This window comes from Ciconia boyciana, chromosome 6 (genome assembly GCF_034638445.1).
Source record: "Ciconia boyciana chromosome 6, ASM3463844v1, whole genome shotgun sequence".
Lineage (NCBI taxonomy): Eukaryota > Metazoa > Chordata > Aves > Ciconiiformes > Ciconiidae > Ciconia > Ciconia boyciana.
The window spans coordinates 28910292-28930909 of NC_132939.1; the positions used below are offsets into that span (position 1 = coordinate 28910292).

Consider the following 20618-nt stretch of genomic DNA (forward strand, 5'->3'; position numbering starts at 1 on the left):
GCAGCACTGGGATATAATTATTGCACATGTTTGCAAATTAAATAGTCATAGCAGATGATAGTGCAGATGGACGGAGCAGGCTTGTGGGCCTGGATTAGCTTTAGGCTGATGTTTCATTTCCAAATAAGGTGAGGATCTGGCTTCCAATTTAACCACACTAAAATCAGACAAAGGTTTCTCATGAGGTATCAGTCCTAACTGGCAATAATATCTGCCAGAATGAGAAAGAAAATATCTTCCATTTCTGGACCTGACCAAGAGAAAAAAGATTATAAAGGTATGTCCTGATCTAGACTTTGAATGGAAACACTTCACAGAGCTGGACACTGAGAAATTTGTGCACAAATTTCAATTTAGCCTAATTTCCAGATATATTTTGAGAGTTTATTTCCCCCTTACCAAATAACCCTCAGTCTTCTACTGCTAAAATGTGACTAAGAGAAAAAGTATAAGCATAATTGTTGAAGGCAACAGGGAGAGACCTCATCTGAAATGAGGGGTCAAACTATGCTCACTCCTTTTAGATCAACATGAGCTGAAGCTGCAACCGATGCAGAGAAAAACTACTCGGATGCTCCAGGAAACTAATTGCCTCCTCTTTTTAAGAGGAGAAAAGCAAGAACTTCTTGGCTTGGTAAATCCTGGATTTGGTACATCTGAATGAAGGCTATGATTGGTGATGATTTTTGCAAAGGAAATTAATGCCCTAAAATGTCCTTTACACTAAAGGACAGTGTTTGAACAAGAACAAATGGATTCAGACTAGCCACAGCTTACATTAGACTGGAAATGGGAGCTTGAAATCATGAGAGTAATCAGCATCTGGAACAGGTACGAGCTGGAGCAGTCAGGGGAAAAAATACCCACGCTCTCAGACAGAGCTTGATAGGAATAGAGAAAGGACTATATGATGTGGTATCTACAAGAGTGGGAGAATGGATCTGATAGTCCAAGAAGTCCCTTCCTACCTCATTACCCTAAACCTAATGTAATTTGTGTGTACTTTTTGAGAAGCTGAAAGAGAACAGTTGCTGTTTATGATGATCAGGATGATTGGAGAGCAAAGGAATGTGGTTTTGTTGTTTTGGCTCAGAGCTGCCACATAAAGAGGGTAAACAGCAGAGGCTGGAGCGGGGTCTTGGCTCCTGCCAGCGCTTGCAGGCAGGCTGAGTCTGGAAGAGCCATCTTCTGTTTTTAGCAAAGCAGGCAGAGGTGACCCCATGAAGGCGTGCCATGGGAGCCTCCAGGAACCCAGCTAGCGTGGGACCTGCATATCTGGCTCAGTGCTGGGGAGAAGGCTTGAGGCTGAGCAACGCAGACCGGAGCCCGTTTATGGCAAGGTGTCCAGTATGGCAGAGAAAAAGGAGATGTAACTTCCTTGTTTGTGCAAAGCCAACCACATGCCACTGCTACTGGTGGTGCCTCACTGTCACCTGATGTGCAAGCTAAGTTTGGGAAGACCTCCTCTATCTTGTAATGGATCTCTCTCTGTTGCAAACTGACCTGTACCCTGTAGGACAACATTTCCCTCTTCCTTCTGGTAAGTGTTGTGAAGATCACCTATAATAGACAGTATCTAGTATACATACAGTATACACATGTACATCTGTATTCATTTTATAGATGATGAAACCCAGAAGTGTTGTATAAGAGATTAGTCTTTTTGTTAATGCTGCTGTTATAAATTCAGCTAGTTTAATCTAGAGGGTAAAGCTGTAAATAGCAATTGTTGGCATAATCAGAACAAAAGAAAACCCAGCTCTTAAGTACTATTTAGTGATACAGAAGTCAGGTCCAACATGCTGCCTAGAAAGCTGGGATAAACTTGCAGAGCCAATCTAGCACAGTTCAAGGACAGCCTTATGCTGGATCCCCATATGCTGTGCCACAATCATTATTTTAGCAATAAAGCCAAGGTTTACCACTCACTGCTACAGAAGAGTCACAGCATGGGAGTTTTTACAGGAGTGTTTAAAACCAGCCAATTGTTGGTTGCAATCAGTAGAATCACTAGAAAATAGTTTTCAGTACCATCACAACTAAGTGATCCCAGTAAAGCACGCTGATGCACTCATCAGGTGATTTATCATGCACACGGCTGCACACGACCGGATGGCAGCTAGTAAAAGCTGCGGGCACTGCACGGGTGCACACGGCCTGCAAGCCTTGCTGTGTCTGCATGCACCCCAAGACCTGGAAACAAGCGTACAGGTCGATTAGCCATCTTCAAGGTATTTTAGGGACATGAAGGTGCGGGCTGCGACTACAGGCGGTAACTAACAACCGCGAAGCCGTGACCAGACGCCCTCCCGCCGCCATTTTGAGGGGGGAAACCCCTTTCCCTCAAGGAGGCTCCCGCCCCACGCGCCTGGGGGAGCGAGGTGGGGCCGCGGCGCAGGCGCAGTGCGCCGCCGGGCGGCCACGTGACGCGGGTCAGCTGAGCGTTGGCGGAAGCGGCCGGCGCGGGTCTGGGGTGCCGGGGGCCGTTGGCGGTCATGGCCTCCATCCTGGACGAGTACGAAGATTCCCTCTACCGCTCCGCCTCCGTGCAGCAGAGCCGCGCTAGCGTGGGCATCCCGCACTCCGGTAGGTGCGCGGCGGCGGCGGCGGTGCCCGGGCCAGCCCCCGGGGCAGCGCGGCGCTGTGGTTACAGCCAGGCCCTGGGCACGTCCTGTCCCCCCCAGTGGAGGACTAGGCTGGTGTCCCGCCGGCTGGAGGCCTGCTCCCACCGTTAGCCCCTCGGCGGGGCCTCGAGTGTGCGGGGAGCACCGCTGCGGGTTTTCCTGCTGGGAGGGGGGAGGCGAGGTGGCAGCTCATTAGGCGGGGACGGGGCGGGGGGGGAGTAGGGCACGTCAGGCTGTGGGGAACGCTTCCAGTAAAAGGTGTATCGCTGTGCATGTGGCATAACATTCAGCTGCGATTTGTTTTTCCATCATTTGCTGTGTGAAATGTTTTCATGCAGGGGACGCTCAACCCCTGATGAAGCTCAGGGGTGATGCAGGTCATCGTAGCAAAACTGAGGTGCTGCTTATCTGTGGGAGGGCTTCATAAGGCCATACCCCCCTGTGCCGTGAAGTGGTGTGTGGTGAAAACACGTGTACATGAAGCGGCATGCCTTCATAGTCACAAATTATAACCACACCTCAGCGCTCTTCAGTTCAGAGCTGTGGTATCTGTCTGAGATCATGTCATCAGCTTTCTTCCTTTTTTTTTTTTTTTTTTTTCCCTCTCCCTCCTCTCTGAGGAACCCAGCTGTTACAGCCACAGTATGCTGGCTGCGTGCACAGTTGTACCTGCATGGGGTTAGTTTCCTAACCCAGGGGCAGTTTACCAAAGGCTTCATTGTTTGGAGTATTTCCCTTAGGCTGACTATATGATGGCAAGGTTACTGCTGAAGAAGATTACCAAGAAAGCAATCTATATCTCTATTAAACTTTTCTGTCAAGTTCTGTGAAGCTTTGGTATACTGCACTATGCAGGGAGGTATGCGATCAATGTAAAGTAACAGTGTGGTGACCAGTCAGTTGTTTCTTTCATGCGAGAGAAAGCAAACAAATGGCAGGTATATTCCATGATAAATTCAAGGTTTATTAGGTTCAATAACAGTTCCCTGTTAGATGCCACCTCACAACATTTTATTGAGTGTGGTAGGGAAATGCAGGTTATGAGAGGATTCTGTTCTACCTGGTATTGTTGTGGTAGTACCAGCTGCTATGCAGAGCTGGCATTTTTGAGTTACAAGTTTGGAAATGCATGGACACATTCTTTCAAGTCTTTTCATCATACAGTGTTGCCCACTGTTAACCTTCAGGGAAACTAGGTTGTGACGTTTATATATGTGCTAAGAATTGATGAATTGTGTCATACTATGTATATTATTGAGTATAAATACACAGACAGAATTACTCTGAGTCTAGGTAATGAAGTAGATATGTTCCCTGTGTTTGTTTTAACATGCATAGTTATTTTGTTGTGTAATGTTAGATAAAGAGTAAGTGTCCTGAATAGGTGTTGTGCAAAACAGTGTTGGGACCAGCTGTGTTACTGAAAATAAATTTTCAAGGACTCAGCTTTTCTTCTTGACTGCTGCAACACTGTCTTCAGTCATGGCTGTCTTACAGTTGAGAAATCTGCCTGTTTGCTGACAATTGATGTTGGCAAAGGAAGTTTTGGAAACTGCTTAATTGCAAAGGCACAGCCTAATCAGGATTTTAGTTATTCTTAAATCAGACTGCACTGGTGATGTTGAACAAAACATGGGCTGGTAGAAGTTGTGGGCAATCTGAAGTTTAAGCAAATTGATTTTGGAAAAAGATGCAAGTAAATAGTTAACTTCCTGAAAGCAGTCCTAAAGGTTAGGTTGGAAATGTTGGAAGATGCTGAAACTTATTCCTCTGTTTCAGTTAGTTGTTCCCTGTGCTTGTTAAACTGCAGCTGCTGTTTCTCAAAGTTGTAGGTAACCAAGCAGTGACTGTTGCCAATCTAAAGTACTGCTGCAGTGTAAACTTGAAGTACTGCAGTTCCAGCATGAAAAGACCTACTTTGACCCACTAGACGTGACTGATGTTGGTGAGCTTAGATCTTTGAACAGCTTAAAAGCTTTAAGGAATAATGCAGATTTGCTCAGAAATCAGGGTGGGAAATGCTGCAGTAGAATCTCGCCTGAACAGAAGAGGGACATTGGGGTCAGGATGAAGGAGAGACTGTTTGAAGGGAATGCATGTTATAAAATAGACATCTCCTTTGTATAGAGAACTGTAAGCTAAAGAAGTGCATCCTTCTCCTGTTATGGACGCTAGCTAAAATCCTCATGTTAGTGATGATGATCCTACAGTTGTTATAATTGTAATTGATACAGTCCTAAAGAGTCCAGAATGCTGGAATCCAATCCACTGGCTTGAACTATGACTGAATAAAAAAACCCAAACTCACCGCAACTCAAAACCCTTACCTGTGTATAGGTGCTAGTTGCTCCCTTTCCTTCCTGTGTTTGGGTTGCCTTGCTGTCTCAGTCAGCCTTGTTTTGCCTGGTGGCAATCTGAAAAAAATTAAAGATTGCCTGAATGAATGTGACTTGGCGATCCATTGGTATGTGCATTTTTCCCATCGGAGTAACCCTTCCTTTTTAGATTTATAAATATGTGTTTATATTTTTTGGTTAGCTGTGACATCATGTGAATCTGCAGCTTGGGAGTTTTGTCTGCATGTTTTGAACCGCAGCTCATACCAGCAATTTTAAGCCGTGGCATTGTAGCTCCTTAATCTGAAATTAAGAACATCTCTTTTGCTTAACTGGAAAGAACTGGAAGGAATGCATATTTGCATAAGTGGATAATGTTTAACATGTGGATCAATGTGTAAGAAAAAAACGTGCTGATCAAAAGGCTGCCTACTCAGATTGTGGTTGCTTTGTCTGTTCCTGCATGTGCATCTTTCCTCTAAAACAAGAATCCTTTAAAGATCCCACAGCTGGTCTAGTGTTGAGGCAGAGGCAGAGAGAAGACATTGGTAGAATAGGCAATTAAAGGATTTGTAGTGTTAGCAGGCTGCTTTTCGCTACTACACTGGCCTTGTCAACAGCAACTTGGCTGAAATTAGAGTTTTTCAGCATAAGTTTGGGGAGGTTATAGGTAATGAGTGTGCTTTGAAGTGGTGCTGTTAGTCCCAGTCTAGAGAGTGTCAGGCCTATGCTCTTTAGAGTGGAAGCAATCTGTTTCCTCTGAGATACAATCCCAGGTTTCTTTTTTCTTTAAGTTTACATCTTCCTAGTTAGCTACTTTGGCCACGAATGGCCTTAACTCTTAGCTATTTTTGTTTTCAGTCTTCCTGTCCAGGCTAACTGCTGCATGGATCTGCTTGCTTTAGAAATCCTTTGCTCGCATATGGAGTGAGGCAGATGGGTTAACCTAGCAATGTATCAATCTGTCTTGCTTTCTAGCTTGAGGTAGTGTGGTCAGAGTGAGATCCTCTGCTGTTTTCTTTGTCAGAGGGTTATGTAAGACTTTGTGCTTATGGGAAATTCAGTCACTGGGAAAACTTGTCTCATGGGACAGATACGGATGAAACTTTGCGATAAGATCTATTTGTGGATGCACATGTGTTCCAGGATTTTGCTAATGAGTATTGTCACTTGGTTTTGGTTTTATATGAATGCCTTCTTATTTTGCAGTCACTGGCATATCTGAGCTCTTTTGTAGTTTTTTGCTTCCTGATAGGAAGACCATAAAGAGTGCTGTCCTCATTTAGGAATAGAATGGCATGGTCTCTGCAAGTCCCATGTTTTTGGGTGCAGAGGTCTACCCATCTTCAATGAAAGCTAAATCTGTCATGCTGCTTCTCTGTGCTGCCACATGGTGTTACAAGTTCACCTGTCTTAAAAGTTTCAGTTTGTTGACTGCTTGCCTATGGCTGGGCTTTTGCCTTTGTCGTAGCCAAAGGAATGAGTCTTAGAGTTTGAACTGCATCTTGTGCTTTGCCCATCTGCGCTGAAGATCGTTTTTCAGATCAAACCTGAAGAGGTTTTTAAAGCAATAGATTTCTAAGATTTATTTATTTATTAACATATTTCTGCAGAAGTATGTCACTTCCCTCAAGTCAGACCTTACTTCTCCATTCTTTGCCTTTCCCACCTAGATCTCCTTCATAAGTAATCCCTCAACATGCCTTCCTATGGATGCCACATTTCCCAGGCTGGTTGGGACTAAACTGACTAGCTGAATATTTACTTAGTCGCATGAGCTAACTTGCTGTGGTTGTGCACACTCCTGTTTTCAGTTCATTGATTTGTCAGATTTGCTTGGTTGGGCTTAAAATGCAACATGTGTGCTGTAAGGTGGCCGTGTCTTGTCAAATTTCAACCCTTAACTCTAACCTTAACTTAACTGGGCATTTCTTAGAATTCAGGCATGGTTTTCAAAAGGATCTGAGGATTAGGTTAGTCTGACTCCATCTTGGGATTTGCCATGAAACAGTAAGCCAGTCTGAAAGGGTTTTGGCTCAGGAAGCAATTTATGCCAAGATTGGAGCATTGATTCAGCAATCAGCAGGTCTTGGTTATTGTTTTGGCTCTAATAAGTAGTTCGCATGCCTTCCAGCAACAACTGGAAAGTTACAATTAGGATAGTGTTATGGTAGGTAAAACAGTGTTACAGTGAAAGCATCATTGTGACCTCCAGCTGTGTTCCCTGTAGCAAATAATCCAACAGACTTCTCTCTATGATGAAGTCTGCTATGTGGATACAAAAAAAACCCAACATGGCTTTAAAAATAGCTTTGGCTTGTGAATGATGGATGTCAAGTATGGTAGCTCATTCAATTCCAACATGAAATAAGAGAGAAATATATTTCAATTAATGCCACAGTGGTCTCTTGGGTAGCTTGTATGGGAGTGTCAAACCAGAACCCTCTTTGTGTCTTATGTAATACCAGCCATTCTTTCCTGTCTTGAATAAATAAACTGTCAACCAAGGAAAACAAATTACTTTGTGATTCTACTCTCATTTTCAGCTTTTTATGCAGTTTATGTGACAGTTTTGTGGCTTCCCCTGGAATTCTGTGTGCTTTCAAGTTAATGCTTGTGACAAGACAGTAAAGCGTATGACTACTTTTCTTTCCTGTTATACATATCTACATGAGTGCTGCTCTCTGTGTTCATGCTCCATGGAGCACACTCCCTTTTCAGTAAAACTCAGAGCAGGTGATGATCCTTCTAGTCTTTTAGGTTGGATTTTGATGTAGTGTGGGGTAGTTGTTGTTGTGGGTTTCTGTCTTGTTTTGTTTTTAAGTGTTCATGTTCTTTCTCCAGGATATGTGAATGCACGACTGGAGAAGGAAACACCAATATTTAACAAGCAAAGGATTGATTTTGCTCCTCCAGAGAAAATTAACAGCTTAGTGGTCTCCTCTAACCAGCTCTGTATGAGCCTTGGCAAAGACACCCTGCTCAGGTAATGCTGCTAGAGACCTGAAGCTTGTTTTCTCCTGCCTTTTTTTTCTTAAGTTGCTTACAGTTACAAAGTGGATAAGAAGCCATGAACCCAATATAGAAAACAGTAAGCAATTACACCTACGTGAACTTTTGTTGGAAGCATGCTTTCATGGTTTCTCTTTGCAGGATTGATCTTGGGAAGCCAGATGAACCTAACCAGGTAGAGCTGGGACGCAAAGATGAAGCCAAAGTCTACAAGATGTTTTTGGACCACACAGGTGAGACAATGGGCTACGTATGTTTCCAGACAGTGGTTGGCAGCAGATGCAATTGAATGTGCATAACAAGCACTGGTGAAGGAATTCTTTTTCTGTTCTGTCAATAAGGAGAACAGGTGGTTCTTCTGTGGGCAGGACTCCATTGCCCAGGGGCCCTGCCTACTGATTTGCCCCTGTGCTATTAGAAAAACACTGGCTTGTTATGTGTTTGTTGTTGCTTTTGAACTCTCTGAAATGAACACATGCAATTAGGCTGTTCTGAGCAAGGCTGCTGAAACCAATAAAAGGAAGCCTTTGCAGTCACCCTGTGCTGTTTGTGTTTGTTTAAGAATTTTTTAAAAAGACTGTAAAACATCTGCAGGTCACTGGTAGCCTTGACTGATTTTAAAAAAACAAACAAAAGTTTGGAAAGAGATGCTCATATCTGTCACCAACTGCCAGGGATAGGAGAGAACTCTGGGAACTCTTTGTCCTTAGAACACTTATTGAAACAGAATAATACCTTCTTGCTGAAGCATCTGGGACTAGTAATTTAAGTTTGCAAAATATGGAATACCATTCTGATCCAGCATGGAAATCCCCCACATTCCTACGAATGCCTGGGAAAGTCTTGGATTAAGTATGTTGATATCAGAGTTTATCAAATATGAAGATTAGAAGCCTCAGGAATTCGGCTTGCTTAGGCACAGTCTTAATTTGTTCTCTCCTTCTCCTTCCCTCTCCTCTCGGCAGGCTCTCATCTCCTGATTGCTCTGAACACCAGTGAATGCCTTTACCTGAACAGAAGTGTTCAGAAAGTGCGAGCGCTCTCCCGCTGGAAAGGCCACTTGATTGAAAGTGTGGGCTGGAACAAATTTCTTGGTTCAGAGACCAACACTGGGCCTATCCTGGTGGGGACAGCCCAGGGTCAGATCTATGAGGCTGAAATCTCTGTCAGCGAGGGAAGTCTCTTCAGCACTAATCCTGACCAGTACTTCCGACAGGTCTACACTCTGGAGGAGGAATCAGGGCCTGCCCCAGTCTGCTGCTTGGAGATTGAACGAGGGATAGAAGGGAAATCTTTTATTATAGCCACCACTCGAAAGAGACTCTTCCAGTTTGTTGGCAAAGTGCCTGAAGGGACAGAGCAGCAAGGCTTCAGCTCCATATTTGCTATGCATGCTGACCATTTGCCCAGCTTCCGGGAGTTTCCGGCCAGCTTTGGTTTTAGTGAGATAGCCTTTTACACTCCAAAACTGCGCTCCAACCCACGCTCCTTTGCCTGGATGATGGGAAATGGTGTTTTATATGGTACATTGGATTATAGCCGTCCTGATTCAATTTTGAGTGATGAACAGGTCTGGGTTTATCCTTCCGATATTGACATAACTGTGAACAAGCCAATATCCATTGTACTTACCCAGTTCCACTTCCTGTTGCTGCTGCCTGATCGGGTGAAGGCTGTATGCACTCTGAACGGGCAGGTGGTTTTTCAAGATCTGTTCCTGGAGAAGTTTGGCTTACTGACACGCATGATCAAAGATCCCACAGTCCAGCAGATATGGATCCACACTGAGAAAGTAGTGTTCCGCTACCACGTCCAGCGGGAATCTAGAGATGTGTGGAAGATGTATATGAATATGAACAAATTTGATTTAGCCAAAGAGTATTGTAAAGACCGTCCAGAGTGCCTAGATATTGTGCTGGCAAAAGAGGCAGAGCACTGCTTCCAAAACAAGAGGTATCTAGACAGTGCCAAATGCTATGCACTGACCCAGAACTACTTTGAGGAAATTGCCCTTAAGTTCATTGAAGCCAAGCAAGAAGAGGCCTTGATGGAGTTTCTGATTAAGAAGCTAAGTAGCCTAAAGCCTTCTGAGAAGACACAGACAACTCTGCTGACCACATGGTTAACAGAGCTGTACCTGAACTGGCTAGGTATATTGGAAGGAGATCCCTCACAGCGAAATCTCTATTTGGATACACGAGAGAAGTTTCGCACTTTCCTGAGCAGTCCCAAAAACAAAGACTGTCTATTTAATAACCGGGCATCTATTTATGAGTTGTTAGCAAGCCATGGGGACACAGAGCACATGGTCTACTTTGCAGTCATCATGCAGGACTACGAGCGCGTAGTGGCTCACCACTGCCAGCATGATGAGTATGATGAAGCTCTAAATGTGCTGTCCAGACACAGAGATGAGAAGCTGTTCTATAAGTTCTCTCCAGTCCTCATCCAGCATATTCCCAAGAAGGTAGTTGATGCTTGGATTTCTATGGGCTCTAGACTGGATGCCAGGAACCTCATTCCAGCCCTTGTTAACTATAGCCAGAGTGCCAGCACCCAGCAGATCAATGAAGCCATTAGATATATGGAGTTCTGTGTCTATCAGTTGGAGGAAACCCAGCAAGCCATTCACAACTACCTGTTGTCTCTTTATGCTTTGTGTCGGCCGGACTTGCTGCTATCATACCTGGAGCAAGCAGGAACCAACCCAAACAGGATCCACTATGACCTGAAGTATGCATTGCGCCTGTGCGCCGAGCATCAGCACCACCATGCGTGTGTCCATATTTACAAAGTGATGGAATTATATGAGGAGGCTGTGGATCTCGCCTTACAGGTATGTGTGTGTCTGTGCATGCATGCTATGATATATAGGAATGTAGCTTGTTCAAGCTATCTTGAACAACCAAGCATTGAGAGGAACTGGACAGACTCATCAGTATAGGAGCTGTGCAGCTAAGTCTGGGAAGAAAGACCTGTCTCTGCTAACATACTTCTGTGCTTTCACAATTGTTTTGAGTAGACAGCTGACTGTGACAAGCCATAATTGAGGGTAGGGGCACGGAAAGTACAAGGGGGAGTACTGTCTGTCTTAAGCTCAGTCTCTAACATAAATACCTTTAACATATCTACATTAATGCAAGACTTGTATAGCTATTGTTCAGGATTCTAATTACTTCCTATTCCTAGCTGTGATAATTATCACAGAAGAATGCCTTTGTCAGCTTAGTCTGACCTTCAGGGAGATGTTGGAATTTTTTCTATTGGCATTGCTATGTCTTTGCTGAAATGTGTGGCCAGCAAAGATACTGTAACATGGATCTGCCCTTATTGTAGTGCTGGGCTTTGTTGTTCTCTGCTGGGTAGCAAGCAAATCTTCAGGGAGTAATACTGGTGGAGAGGAGAGGTGTTTGACTTGTAAACAAGGAGCAGGTCAGTAGTGCAGCCCTAGGCAATGAGATAGCAATAGAAGTTTTCTATTAATGCCTCCTATAATGCACAGCAGGCTTTGAAGTTGAATGGTGGATAAACAAAGAGGGAAGCTTAACTCAGTTTCATTGTCTGTGCAACTTCTAGGTGGATGTTGATCTTGCCAAGTCCTGTGCAGATCTCCCTGAAGATGATGAGGAACTCCGGAAGAAGCTCTGGTTGAAGATTGCTCGCCATGTTGTTCAGGAAGAGAAGGATGTCAAGAAGGCAATGGCCTGCCTCTCCAGCTGTGCCCTGCTGAAGATTGAAGATGTCCTGCCATTCTTTCCAGACTTTGTCACTATTGACCATTTCAAGGAGGCAATCTGTAACTCCCTGGAGGACTACAACAAGCACATTGAGGAGCTGAAAAGGGAGATGGAGGAAGCCACACAGAGTGCCAAGAGAATCCGAGAGGACATCCAGGAAATGAGAAATAAGTATGGCTCTGTGGAGCCTCAGGAAAAATGTGCTGCTTGTGACTTTCCACTTCTAAACCGCCCTTTTTACCTTTTCCTGTGTGGTCACATGTTTCACTATGACTGTCTCCTCCAAGCAGTTTTCCCAAACCTTCCTGCCTATAAGCAGGCAAAACTTGAAGATCTTCAGAAGAAGCTGGCAGCTACCAGTCAGCCTTCCAAGAGCCACCATCGTCCCAAGGACGCAGATACCACTAGCTTGGGGAAGGGGCAGCAGAGCCGGGAACAGATCAAAGCTGACATTGATGACATTGTGGCAGCCGAATGTGTGTACTGTGGTGAGCTGATGATCCGGTCCATTGACAAGCCTTTTATTGATCCCCAAAAGTATGAAGAGGAGATGCAAAGCTGGCTGTAGTTTTCCAAATCTGCAACTGTCAATGCACCAGAGTGGTTTTGTTCACAACTTTTGAAGCTTCTGTGGTGGGAATATAACCTCCAAAAGCAGGAACACAGTGGCTTCTGTGGAACTCCAAGGAAAGAGTAGTGGGGTCTTGTTATCAGGGTTACAGTGAAGTAGTCTTGAAAATGGGGAGATATAGCTATGGCTGTCTAAGAACTTGAACAACAGTTAGAACTAACCTACTGGAATATTTTTTAGCAGATGTTTGCTGCTTGCAGTTCTTCTGAGGTTCTCAGTGTGAAGCTAATGGAGTGCCTTGTTGTCCAGAAGGAACTGGGAACAGCCTATGATTTGTCTTCCCTGTTGTGTGGTATTTCTTTTGGTGAAGACAAGCTTAAAGGGAAAGGTAGTGAAGAACACTAAGCAGGGTAGTCTTCATTCATCACTTTCAAAGCTAGAATTGCCTTCTGTTTCCTTTTTGCTGAGAGTCTATAACCACATACATGGAAAGAACATGAAAGGACAAATGCTCTTGCATTTGTAAACGTCGTGCTACACAAATATATGTTTCTACACAATGTAACATAAGAATGTGTATAATTCTCAAGCAGGAGTGTCTCATAATACACTAAGTCATTTGCCTGCAATTCAAGGTGTATAATTCTCTTTCCCACAAGCTTTATGGACAAACCCGTACATTTGGATTTTCTCTGGGTACTTGTCACTTTGTTTCTGGCAATACTTCCTAGCCTGTTCATCCCTTCCTCCCTCTCTCCATCCTATTTCTACTATGGCTGTCTTTGTGTAGTGGGTCTTGGTTTTGTCTTCATCCCAAACCAAAATTGATACATGCAGTAGTAATGTTTCAACTGATACTCTGCAAGCAGGAACACAGCCCATTTGTATTGTCCTGCTGTGGTCCTTTCAAGCTGCACTTGAGCACTAGACTAGAGATCTAGTTATAGGTTTCCTCAAGGGTAGACTACAGAAAAGTTATGTTGGTGTGAAATTTGCTTTGCCATTTGAAGCCAGTACCTTGTGACCAGGCAGTCTTTTGCCCTTCTGACAGTATTTGATACTCTCTGGAGATGGCTGCAGGTCAATGCTTCTGTCTATTGATGACTTGGAAAATGCTTCCCAGAAGGTGGCGATCACTACATTGTGGGTGAAGGAACAAATTTTCTGTAGCAATTTAGCAAGGGTTCCTTGTTTTATTTTTAAAGAAACTAAAATTTTAATGAAATTCTGCTGTTTGAGGCTGAATCGCAAAGGTGGTAATTGGCAGAAGAATGGAATTCTCTAAATGAAAAATTATGATTGTTGTAATTAAGGCAATAGAAAATACTGTCTTCTGAAAAACCTCTTCAGTTCTTTCACATGAACGTATGTGCTTGTCTTGAGTACCTCTCTCAATCTGCTAGTCACTTACCCTGTTCATAGGATTGTAGAAGTGGGTTTTCACATCATTGAAAGGGAGCATAAATTGGTTTCCTCAAGGACCTGACCTAAGAATTTTGATAACTGTTCAGAGCTCCAGAAGAACAGCTGTGCTTTTGTTGGGAACTTCAGCCTGGAATGAATTAATTTTATCTGTGTAAAATGACATGAGTAATAAAAACAGAGCTGACACTAGGAGGACCTGAGGTTTTGAAATCCTCTTTTCATTGTTGGAACCATGGGATAGGCAATCTCATTACCACGTGGTAGTGTTTGTTGCTGGCTTATCAGAAACCACTGTTTCAGTGGTTCCATTAAGCAGTGGTTCAGAAACCCCACGTGCTGTTGTTTGCTTTGGCTCTGGATAGCCTTCTGCTTTGAGTAAGCTGGTGGGTCTGCCAGAAGAATTTGTGATGAAAACTAAATGTGATGTCTTTTGAAGTTCAGCATTAAACCTGTTATAACTGGCCGCTCCTGAATCATCATCTTTTCATGTAAGCAGTGTGATATTTAAGGTTGTATATGTCATTATAAAGCAACAGTAGCCCCCCCCCCCCCAACCAGTTTCTGGTCAAAGGCAAGTGGCTGTTTTTCTGCCCTTTAGCAGAAACATGAGTAGCAGCTCATTCTGATGCAGGGAGTAACTTCAAGTTACTTACTTTCTTTGAGTTGTTCTTAATACTTGTTCCATCTTTTTACTTTTGGGTTTTTACAGGATGCTTTCCTGGTATATTAGAATTATTATAGTCCTCCATTCTTTTCCTATTAGTGCTATGGAACAGTTGCATCACTAAATGTTTCTGTTGTGCTCTGAAGATTAGCAATATTGTTTGCTTATAGACCATTCCAGGGAGATCTGCTCATCCATAATATTGGAAGAAGCGTGTGTCTGTGGGAACTGAGGTATAGGAAATAAATAAAAACCCTCAAGTCCTTGCCTGAGATGGGGTGGTAGGAGAAGGCACCTCAAGAACCTACTGATTCCAGTCTTGGGTATTAATATGTCTCAGTTAAAACTAGAACTAGGTATTTTTTTTTAATGACTAGTATGCAACATTCTCTGAGGGCTGTAGGCTTGTGCACCAGATACATATACCACAAATCTCATGCTTCCTCACCATTCTTAACTAAAAAATCTTTTAGATCATTCGCTGTCAAGGCTGTGGAGAGTGTTAATGCCTGCAAAGACTCCAGCAGTGATTAGATGACTCGTGCCAGTAGTACAGGAAGCTACATAAAGATATCTTCTGAACTTTCCTTACATTGTCACATGCTTCAAAAGTTTCAGTAACCACTCACCTGTGCTTCTTGGCAATTTCACAATATCACTCAGTGAAAAAGGTAAGAGGGTTTTTTGGGGGGGTGGAGGGAAGTGAACTGCTTACTGTTCTCCCATAAATCTAATCTGCAAGATCTCTTCCTCTTTGCTTTCAGAATAGCATTTTTATCTTTTCTCCTTGTAATTTCAGCACAGTTACATTTTAGAAATCACAGTCCTTTGTACATTTTTTTTTCAGCTGTGAATGAACTGTGTACCAGCTGTTAGAAATTATGTGGCCTTGGGCCTTGTCTTTGTCTGTGTGAATAACCTCTACCATTTAGTTTAATGCAGCTAGAGAACAGCATAACCAAAAGGGTAGGTGGGAGCCCCAGCCCTATTTAACCAGGACAGATACCTGTAGCTAGATTTACGCTGAAGAAATGTAGTTGTGCAGGCAAGGCCTAAAGCAAACTACCTCACCTCTCCTAGGCTTCAAGCAAGGGATTGGGGAAATGCTGCGAGTTGGGGAGACAATGTGAGGGTGTGTTATGGAAGAGTTTGTAGAGAATTTTGGCCTATGTGGTTGGGAGCCGCTAATTGAAACGCTGAAAGCTGTGTGTTTTGTCTACTTTCTACAAATAAACGACTGAGCTGGAAATTTAGTAAGGCAGATTCTTAACAAGCCACTAGATGTCACTGCTGTCTGTTTAAATACTGAAGTTTGCTGCAGAGAAGCTAAAGGTGTTCTGTAGCAGGAGAAAGAACGGTACAAAACAGTGAGGAACTGAAGCAGGTTCCCAGTGCCTTTGAGAGGGGAGGGTGGAGACAGACATGTAAGATAGTTATTGGAGGCAAAGATGCTAAAAAAATTGTCTCTAAAAGGCAATTTCAGTTCACACATCACTGTTTTTCAGGTTTTGAATATCAAAAGCTGGATTTACTCTGTTAACAAAGAGTATCAGTCCTCTTTTGTTTAATCGCATTCCAGTGTAAGTTCCTACAGACCTAGCTGATTTACTAAACTGTAGAGAGACCATTCCTGGTCTTGGAGTTGCAATATCTGGTGGGCTTGGGTCTCGCCATTTTTGCTTGCTTCCTCTTCACCCTGTCCTGGCAGCAGAGATGATAAAAGTGAATGGGAGACAGCTCCTTAGTTGCCTGAGTTCCCATCTAGTGTGTTTTGTTAAAAACACCAGTAAAGCTGGGTTTGTAATATGATATTGGACACCGACTTGCATGAACAGTGAAGTTAGTGTGTTTGCTTTTGCCTCTGAGTGGTGGGGTCATAATCCCAATAAAGGGGCAAATGGGAGTAGGAACATCTTGTACTCCATCAAAATTAGATGTTGTAGTTTGACTCAGATTGTAGTCATGTATTAGCATGCAGTTCTTGGAATGGCTAGTTCCCATTTACTCCTGCAGTGTCAGCATATAGACTGTCTATGTTTACAAGTGCAAATACTTAGCTTCTAGTGGGAATTGCTGGGAAGTTTGTTGTTCCTTGTGTCACTTCATCCAACAACCCTGTACTGAGCTGTGAGAAGACTGAAAATGGGCCTCTTCCTTGCAACAAGTGTGCTGAGCTGAAATTTGAGGTTTGGAATATACAAGACTTACGGAATTTTAGATTTTTTAATTATTATTTTTATTCAAATGGATTAAATCTTTTTCTCCAGAATATATGGAGTACCATGTGATTAACTGTGGTATGTGTAGTGTTTATGAGAGAAGCTTATGGTATCCTCAAAGCAGAGAGAGGCTTGCCAGGATCTCCTATCCTTTTTGTACATGGGGAAGGGATGCCCTAGAAAGGAGAGGGAATGGCAGTTTCTATAAAATAATTTGGCTCAACTTTATGTATCTGACTTCAGAGAAGCTTCCCCACTGGAACTGTGATCTTGATGGATCTGTACGTTTCACACTGAGGTGCTGAAGAAGAAAAAGCTTATTTCCTTTGGAATAGGAATTTTGGTAAAATTGAAAAGGTTAGGGCTTGAAAGTGGAACATTACAGGAATGCCTTCGATTTGCAGTGGGTTGTGTGTGGGTTCAGCTCCTAAACTATCTGCTGTCTCTGATCATGCCCAGTCCAGACTTTGCACCTTATGAGCCCTCTAGGATTTGAGCTCTGTGCCCTTACTGTGATTTTGAAGCCTCGTGATACTTCCCCCTCAACTCTGTGTTTGGGTTTTTTCACTCCCAGATCTCATGGAAAGGCATCAGGCTACTTATTTGGGGTATAAGCTTTAAAGCAACCAGGCCTGCAGCTGCTTTCGTGTGGAAGGAGGGGAAAAAGATTAAACAAACTTGTTAGATCTACCTGTTGAAACTGGTTGGGGTGGAGAGAAAAAGGGGCTCAGGCGTTTCCTCTGTAATGGCCAGAGGTATTGGAGGCAGCTTGTTTGAGTCAGACTGGTTGCTTAGGAACAAGGAAGCTACAGGAGCCCTCTAAGGTTACAAGTACAGCTATAACTGATCCTACAGACTCTCTTTGTCATTGTGGGGCAGCTCAGTGGAGGACGGTTTCCAACTTGCAGCAAGTCAGTATTGGGTTCAGACTTGCTGGAGTGCTTCACAGCCCCTATGGTGATGGTTGCAGAGCTGTTTCAATTCAGCACTTGAACTGCAGAGCTTGGTTGGTGTGGGAATAAGCACAGCTGATGTGTTTGTACAACATCAGGCTGTCTCACTGCACGGATATTTCCATCGTATGCTTCCAAACACTACATAAATACCCTTGTTTTATAAAGGTGCGTACAGGCTGTACCTGATGTGTGTCAGGTAGTAGTTTTGGCGTTTTCCTACTTTGCAGGAGTCATATATTCCTGCTATGCTGCCCTGTTGGCTGTAGGCTGGGTTGTCTTCAGAAGAGGATTTGATCTAGCCTTTTGTTTGTTTAACATGTGGTTTGTTTGCTTCAGCTGTAACTGAGAATACTACTGGTAGAGGTTTTTGCAATGAAAGTGTTCAGGAGAAGCTGAACCATAGCCTACCCCTCATCTCATGCTCCTTATTGAATGGTTCATTGTAGGTGGTGGCTTACCTGAAAAGGATTGAACAACTGGTTTGGTATCCAAAAGCAGGTATTCTCCACTTTGTGCAATTGAAATCCAAGTGCTGGTCATTTGGCATGGGACATGATCTTTGGAATGCAGCCTGAACTTGGAGGCTGCTGGACTCCGCTTAAGCAGACATCTGTGTTTTCCAATTAGTCAGTTATTCAACAGTCTTTTTTCATCTCTTTGTGTGTATATACTGAATAGATTTTCTAATAAATAAATGATTATTGTGGAACTGGGTTCATAAAAAGTTGTTCCTGTCTATAGATTCTCTTTTTTCCTACGTTTATTAAAAACAAGGTGCACAGCATGGTTTTCTCTGAGAGTAGATCTGATGTGTTTTGATCTCTAATGTTTCAACTCTGTTCCTGGGTGTGTATTGGGCCAATGCCTTTGGATGAATTAGGAATGTCACAGAGAAAGAGAAACACGAAGGCTGCTGTATTAGTTTATTAGGACTTTTCTCTATAGTCTCTACATGACAATTATTAGCAGCTGCCCTGGCTGGTTTTGATTGCTGCTGCATGTTTTTCACCACATAAACAAGATACTTATTCACTGGTAAGAGCCTGTGAAGGAAAGGGTAGTCAAAAATTGTTGGTCTTTGGCTAATTAACATGGTTCCAGCAAAATAGCTGTTGTCCAGTTTTTCTCATAGTAGCTATCAAGATAAAATTAATATATATAGCTGATCTAAATAAAATAATATTCCATGTGTAGCTGAACCATATATTGCCATCCTTGATAACAGGGCCATAAACTTAGCTCATGCTGTTTGAAAGGACTGAGCAGAACGTTGCTGGGTGAGGAGGAAACTGAGAGTTGAGGCTTACTTTCCTGGATGTCCCAATTCTTTGTTTAATACTTGCTTGTGTGACACAGCATGACTGTCTCAGAGCGACATCTGCATTTGTGTTACAGTGGTACATTCTGCTGAGCAGCATTTTTGGGAGAAAAGCACTTCCTTATGTTCTGCAGTCTGTTTCAAACACTTGCCTGCTTGCCCAGTTAATGAGATTGGAATAACTAGGACCATGTCATCTTTCTGCTATGTTCTTCTGAAAGGTTGCTTATGGTAATCCTCAGTACGTGCTTCAAAGACTTGCAGTGGCAGGATTTCCAAAGCAAAAAATACTTTAGTACAGGAAACATCTAATGAAAGTGGGACATACTGAAACCCATTCCATAATAAGCCAGAGTTTGTTTTCATTCTGTTGAAAATTCTTAATGAGAAAGTAAGTATAAACTGTAAAGTAACATAGTTTTATTTCTTTCAGCTTAGACTTCTCAAGGAACACATGAAGGACAGAAATGTCCTCTTCCGTGAGCTTGAGTGGGTGCAAATCAGTTAATGTGGACTTTGCTGTTTATAAGTAGCATCTTCTTAAATTTGTTGTTGGCTGTCGATTGAGAAATGTCTTGTGATCCTTGATCTACCTAATATTTGTACACACAGCCAGTTTTAGGAGACTGTGAAGTGGAACAATGTATTCAGCAGTCAGCAAGCCTAGACTCTGGCAATAGTTTCTTTGCTGAGGTAGAATCAGAGTTTGCTCCTTGAAAGCTGTTTTTCTCTGCAGTGCGGTTACAGAAGCAGTAGGGAGTTTTCAGAAGAATCTTGAGTGAGCCTGTATCCTTGCGGAGAGGTACCTGGAAAGTGCTAACTTCATGGAATTGGGCAATTCAGTACTGCATTTCAGCAGCTTTGAGTTACAGGGAGTTGCTCACTTGATGCTGTGGCACCTGAGCCAAAAGCAAAGGTGTGGATTATTTTGCCTCCCAGGCATCTTGTACTCCCTGAGTTATGCTCTGAAGAAAATCAACAACTTGGGAAGTTCAGGCTGAACTTAGGTTGAAATGAGGAAGTAGGAAGAATTTCTGTACACAACATAGGTGTTACTGTCAGTCCTTCGGCACATCCATATAATGCTAGGCCAGAGCAAGCTTGCTGGATGCTCTCTGTAAGTCAACCAAAATCTGTAGGTAGGGCTTTGGGCAGAAGTTCAAAGTGCTCACTTCTTATCCCACTCTGCAGAAGTCAGAACACTTCTGGAGCTGACTGCCTCCTTATGAGACCCTGAATCAATGGTGGAGTGATGGTGGAGCTGTTTCTTTGTGATGCCTCACATGTTGTACCTTTTTTTATTCATTCTTCTGCCACTGTGACAGGCTGCAGCTCAGCAGCCACCTCTGTCTCCTGCTCACTTCTTTCACCTCTGCTCACTGCCCTAGCAAAGAACTGTTTGATTCTGACATAAATACTAAATACAGGAAAGGTTAATAGAGGGTGAATGGTGAAACTCACTGCCACTTAAGCTTGAAAACTAATGAAGAAAGGAAGAGAATTATGTGGAGAGGGTTACAAGAGGCCCACTGGCTTCCAGGTTTCAGAAGGATGAAACATGGGAGACAGACCAAAGCTGTGCCAGGGTAGTGTGATGAATGTAGCTTGCAGTCTTTATTCCAATACAGCAGAATTAGTACAGGCTGTGAAAATACTTGCTTCTGGTGGATCTCTCTTTCCCGAAGGGTGTACTACTTTTCTCTGAGTCACAGACAGGAGCATCAAGAGAAGGTTGTAAAGGAGAGGGTGTCTCAGA

General features: G+C 43.2%; 1 protein-coding gene across 1 annotated transcript; it reads left to right on the top strand.

The window, feature by feature from the left end:
- The first annotated feature begins 2425 nt into the window (after nucleotides 1-2425).
- VPS18 (VPS18 core subunit of CORVET and HOPS complexes) lies at nucleotides 2426-18266 on the top strand. Its single transcript, XM_072864677.1, has 5 exons — nucleotides 2426-2586; nucleotides 7805-7946; nucleotides 8114-8205; nucleotides 8938-10808; nucleotides 11549-18266. Exons 1-5 carry the CDS (start codon nucleotides 2496-2498, stop codon nucleotides 12275-12277), a joined length of 2925 nt encoding a protein of 974 aa, XP_072720778.1. The 5' UTR covers nucleotides 2426-2495; the 3' UTR covers nucleotides 12278-18266.
- Nucleotides 18267-20618: the final 2352 nt, after the last annotated feature.

What these genes read in the sequence shown, in the direction of transcription:
- VPS18 (XM_072864677.1), top strand. Translation starts at nt 2,496, where the DNA reads ATGGCCTCCATCCTGGACGAGTACGAAGATTCCCTCTACCGCTCCGCC. An exon ending in CGTGGGCATCCCGCACTCCG is followed by an intron (nt 2,587 to 7,804) that starts GTAGGTGCGCGG and finishes TTCTTTCTCCAG; the next exon opens with GATATGTGAATGCACGACTG. An exon ending in GGCAAAGACACCCTGCTCAG is followed by an intron (nt 7,947 to 8,113) that starts GTAATGCTGCTA and finishes TTCTCTTTGCAG; the next exon opens with GATTGATCTTGGGAAGCCAG.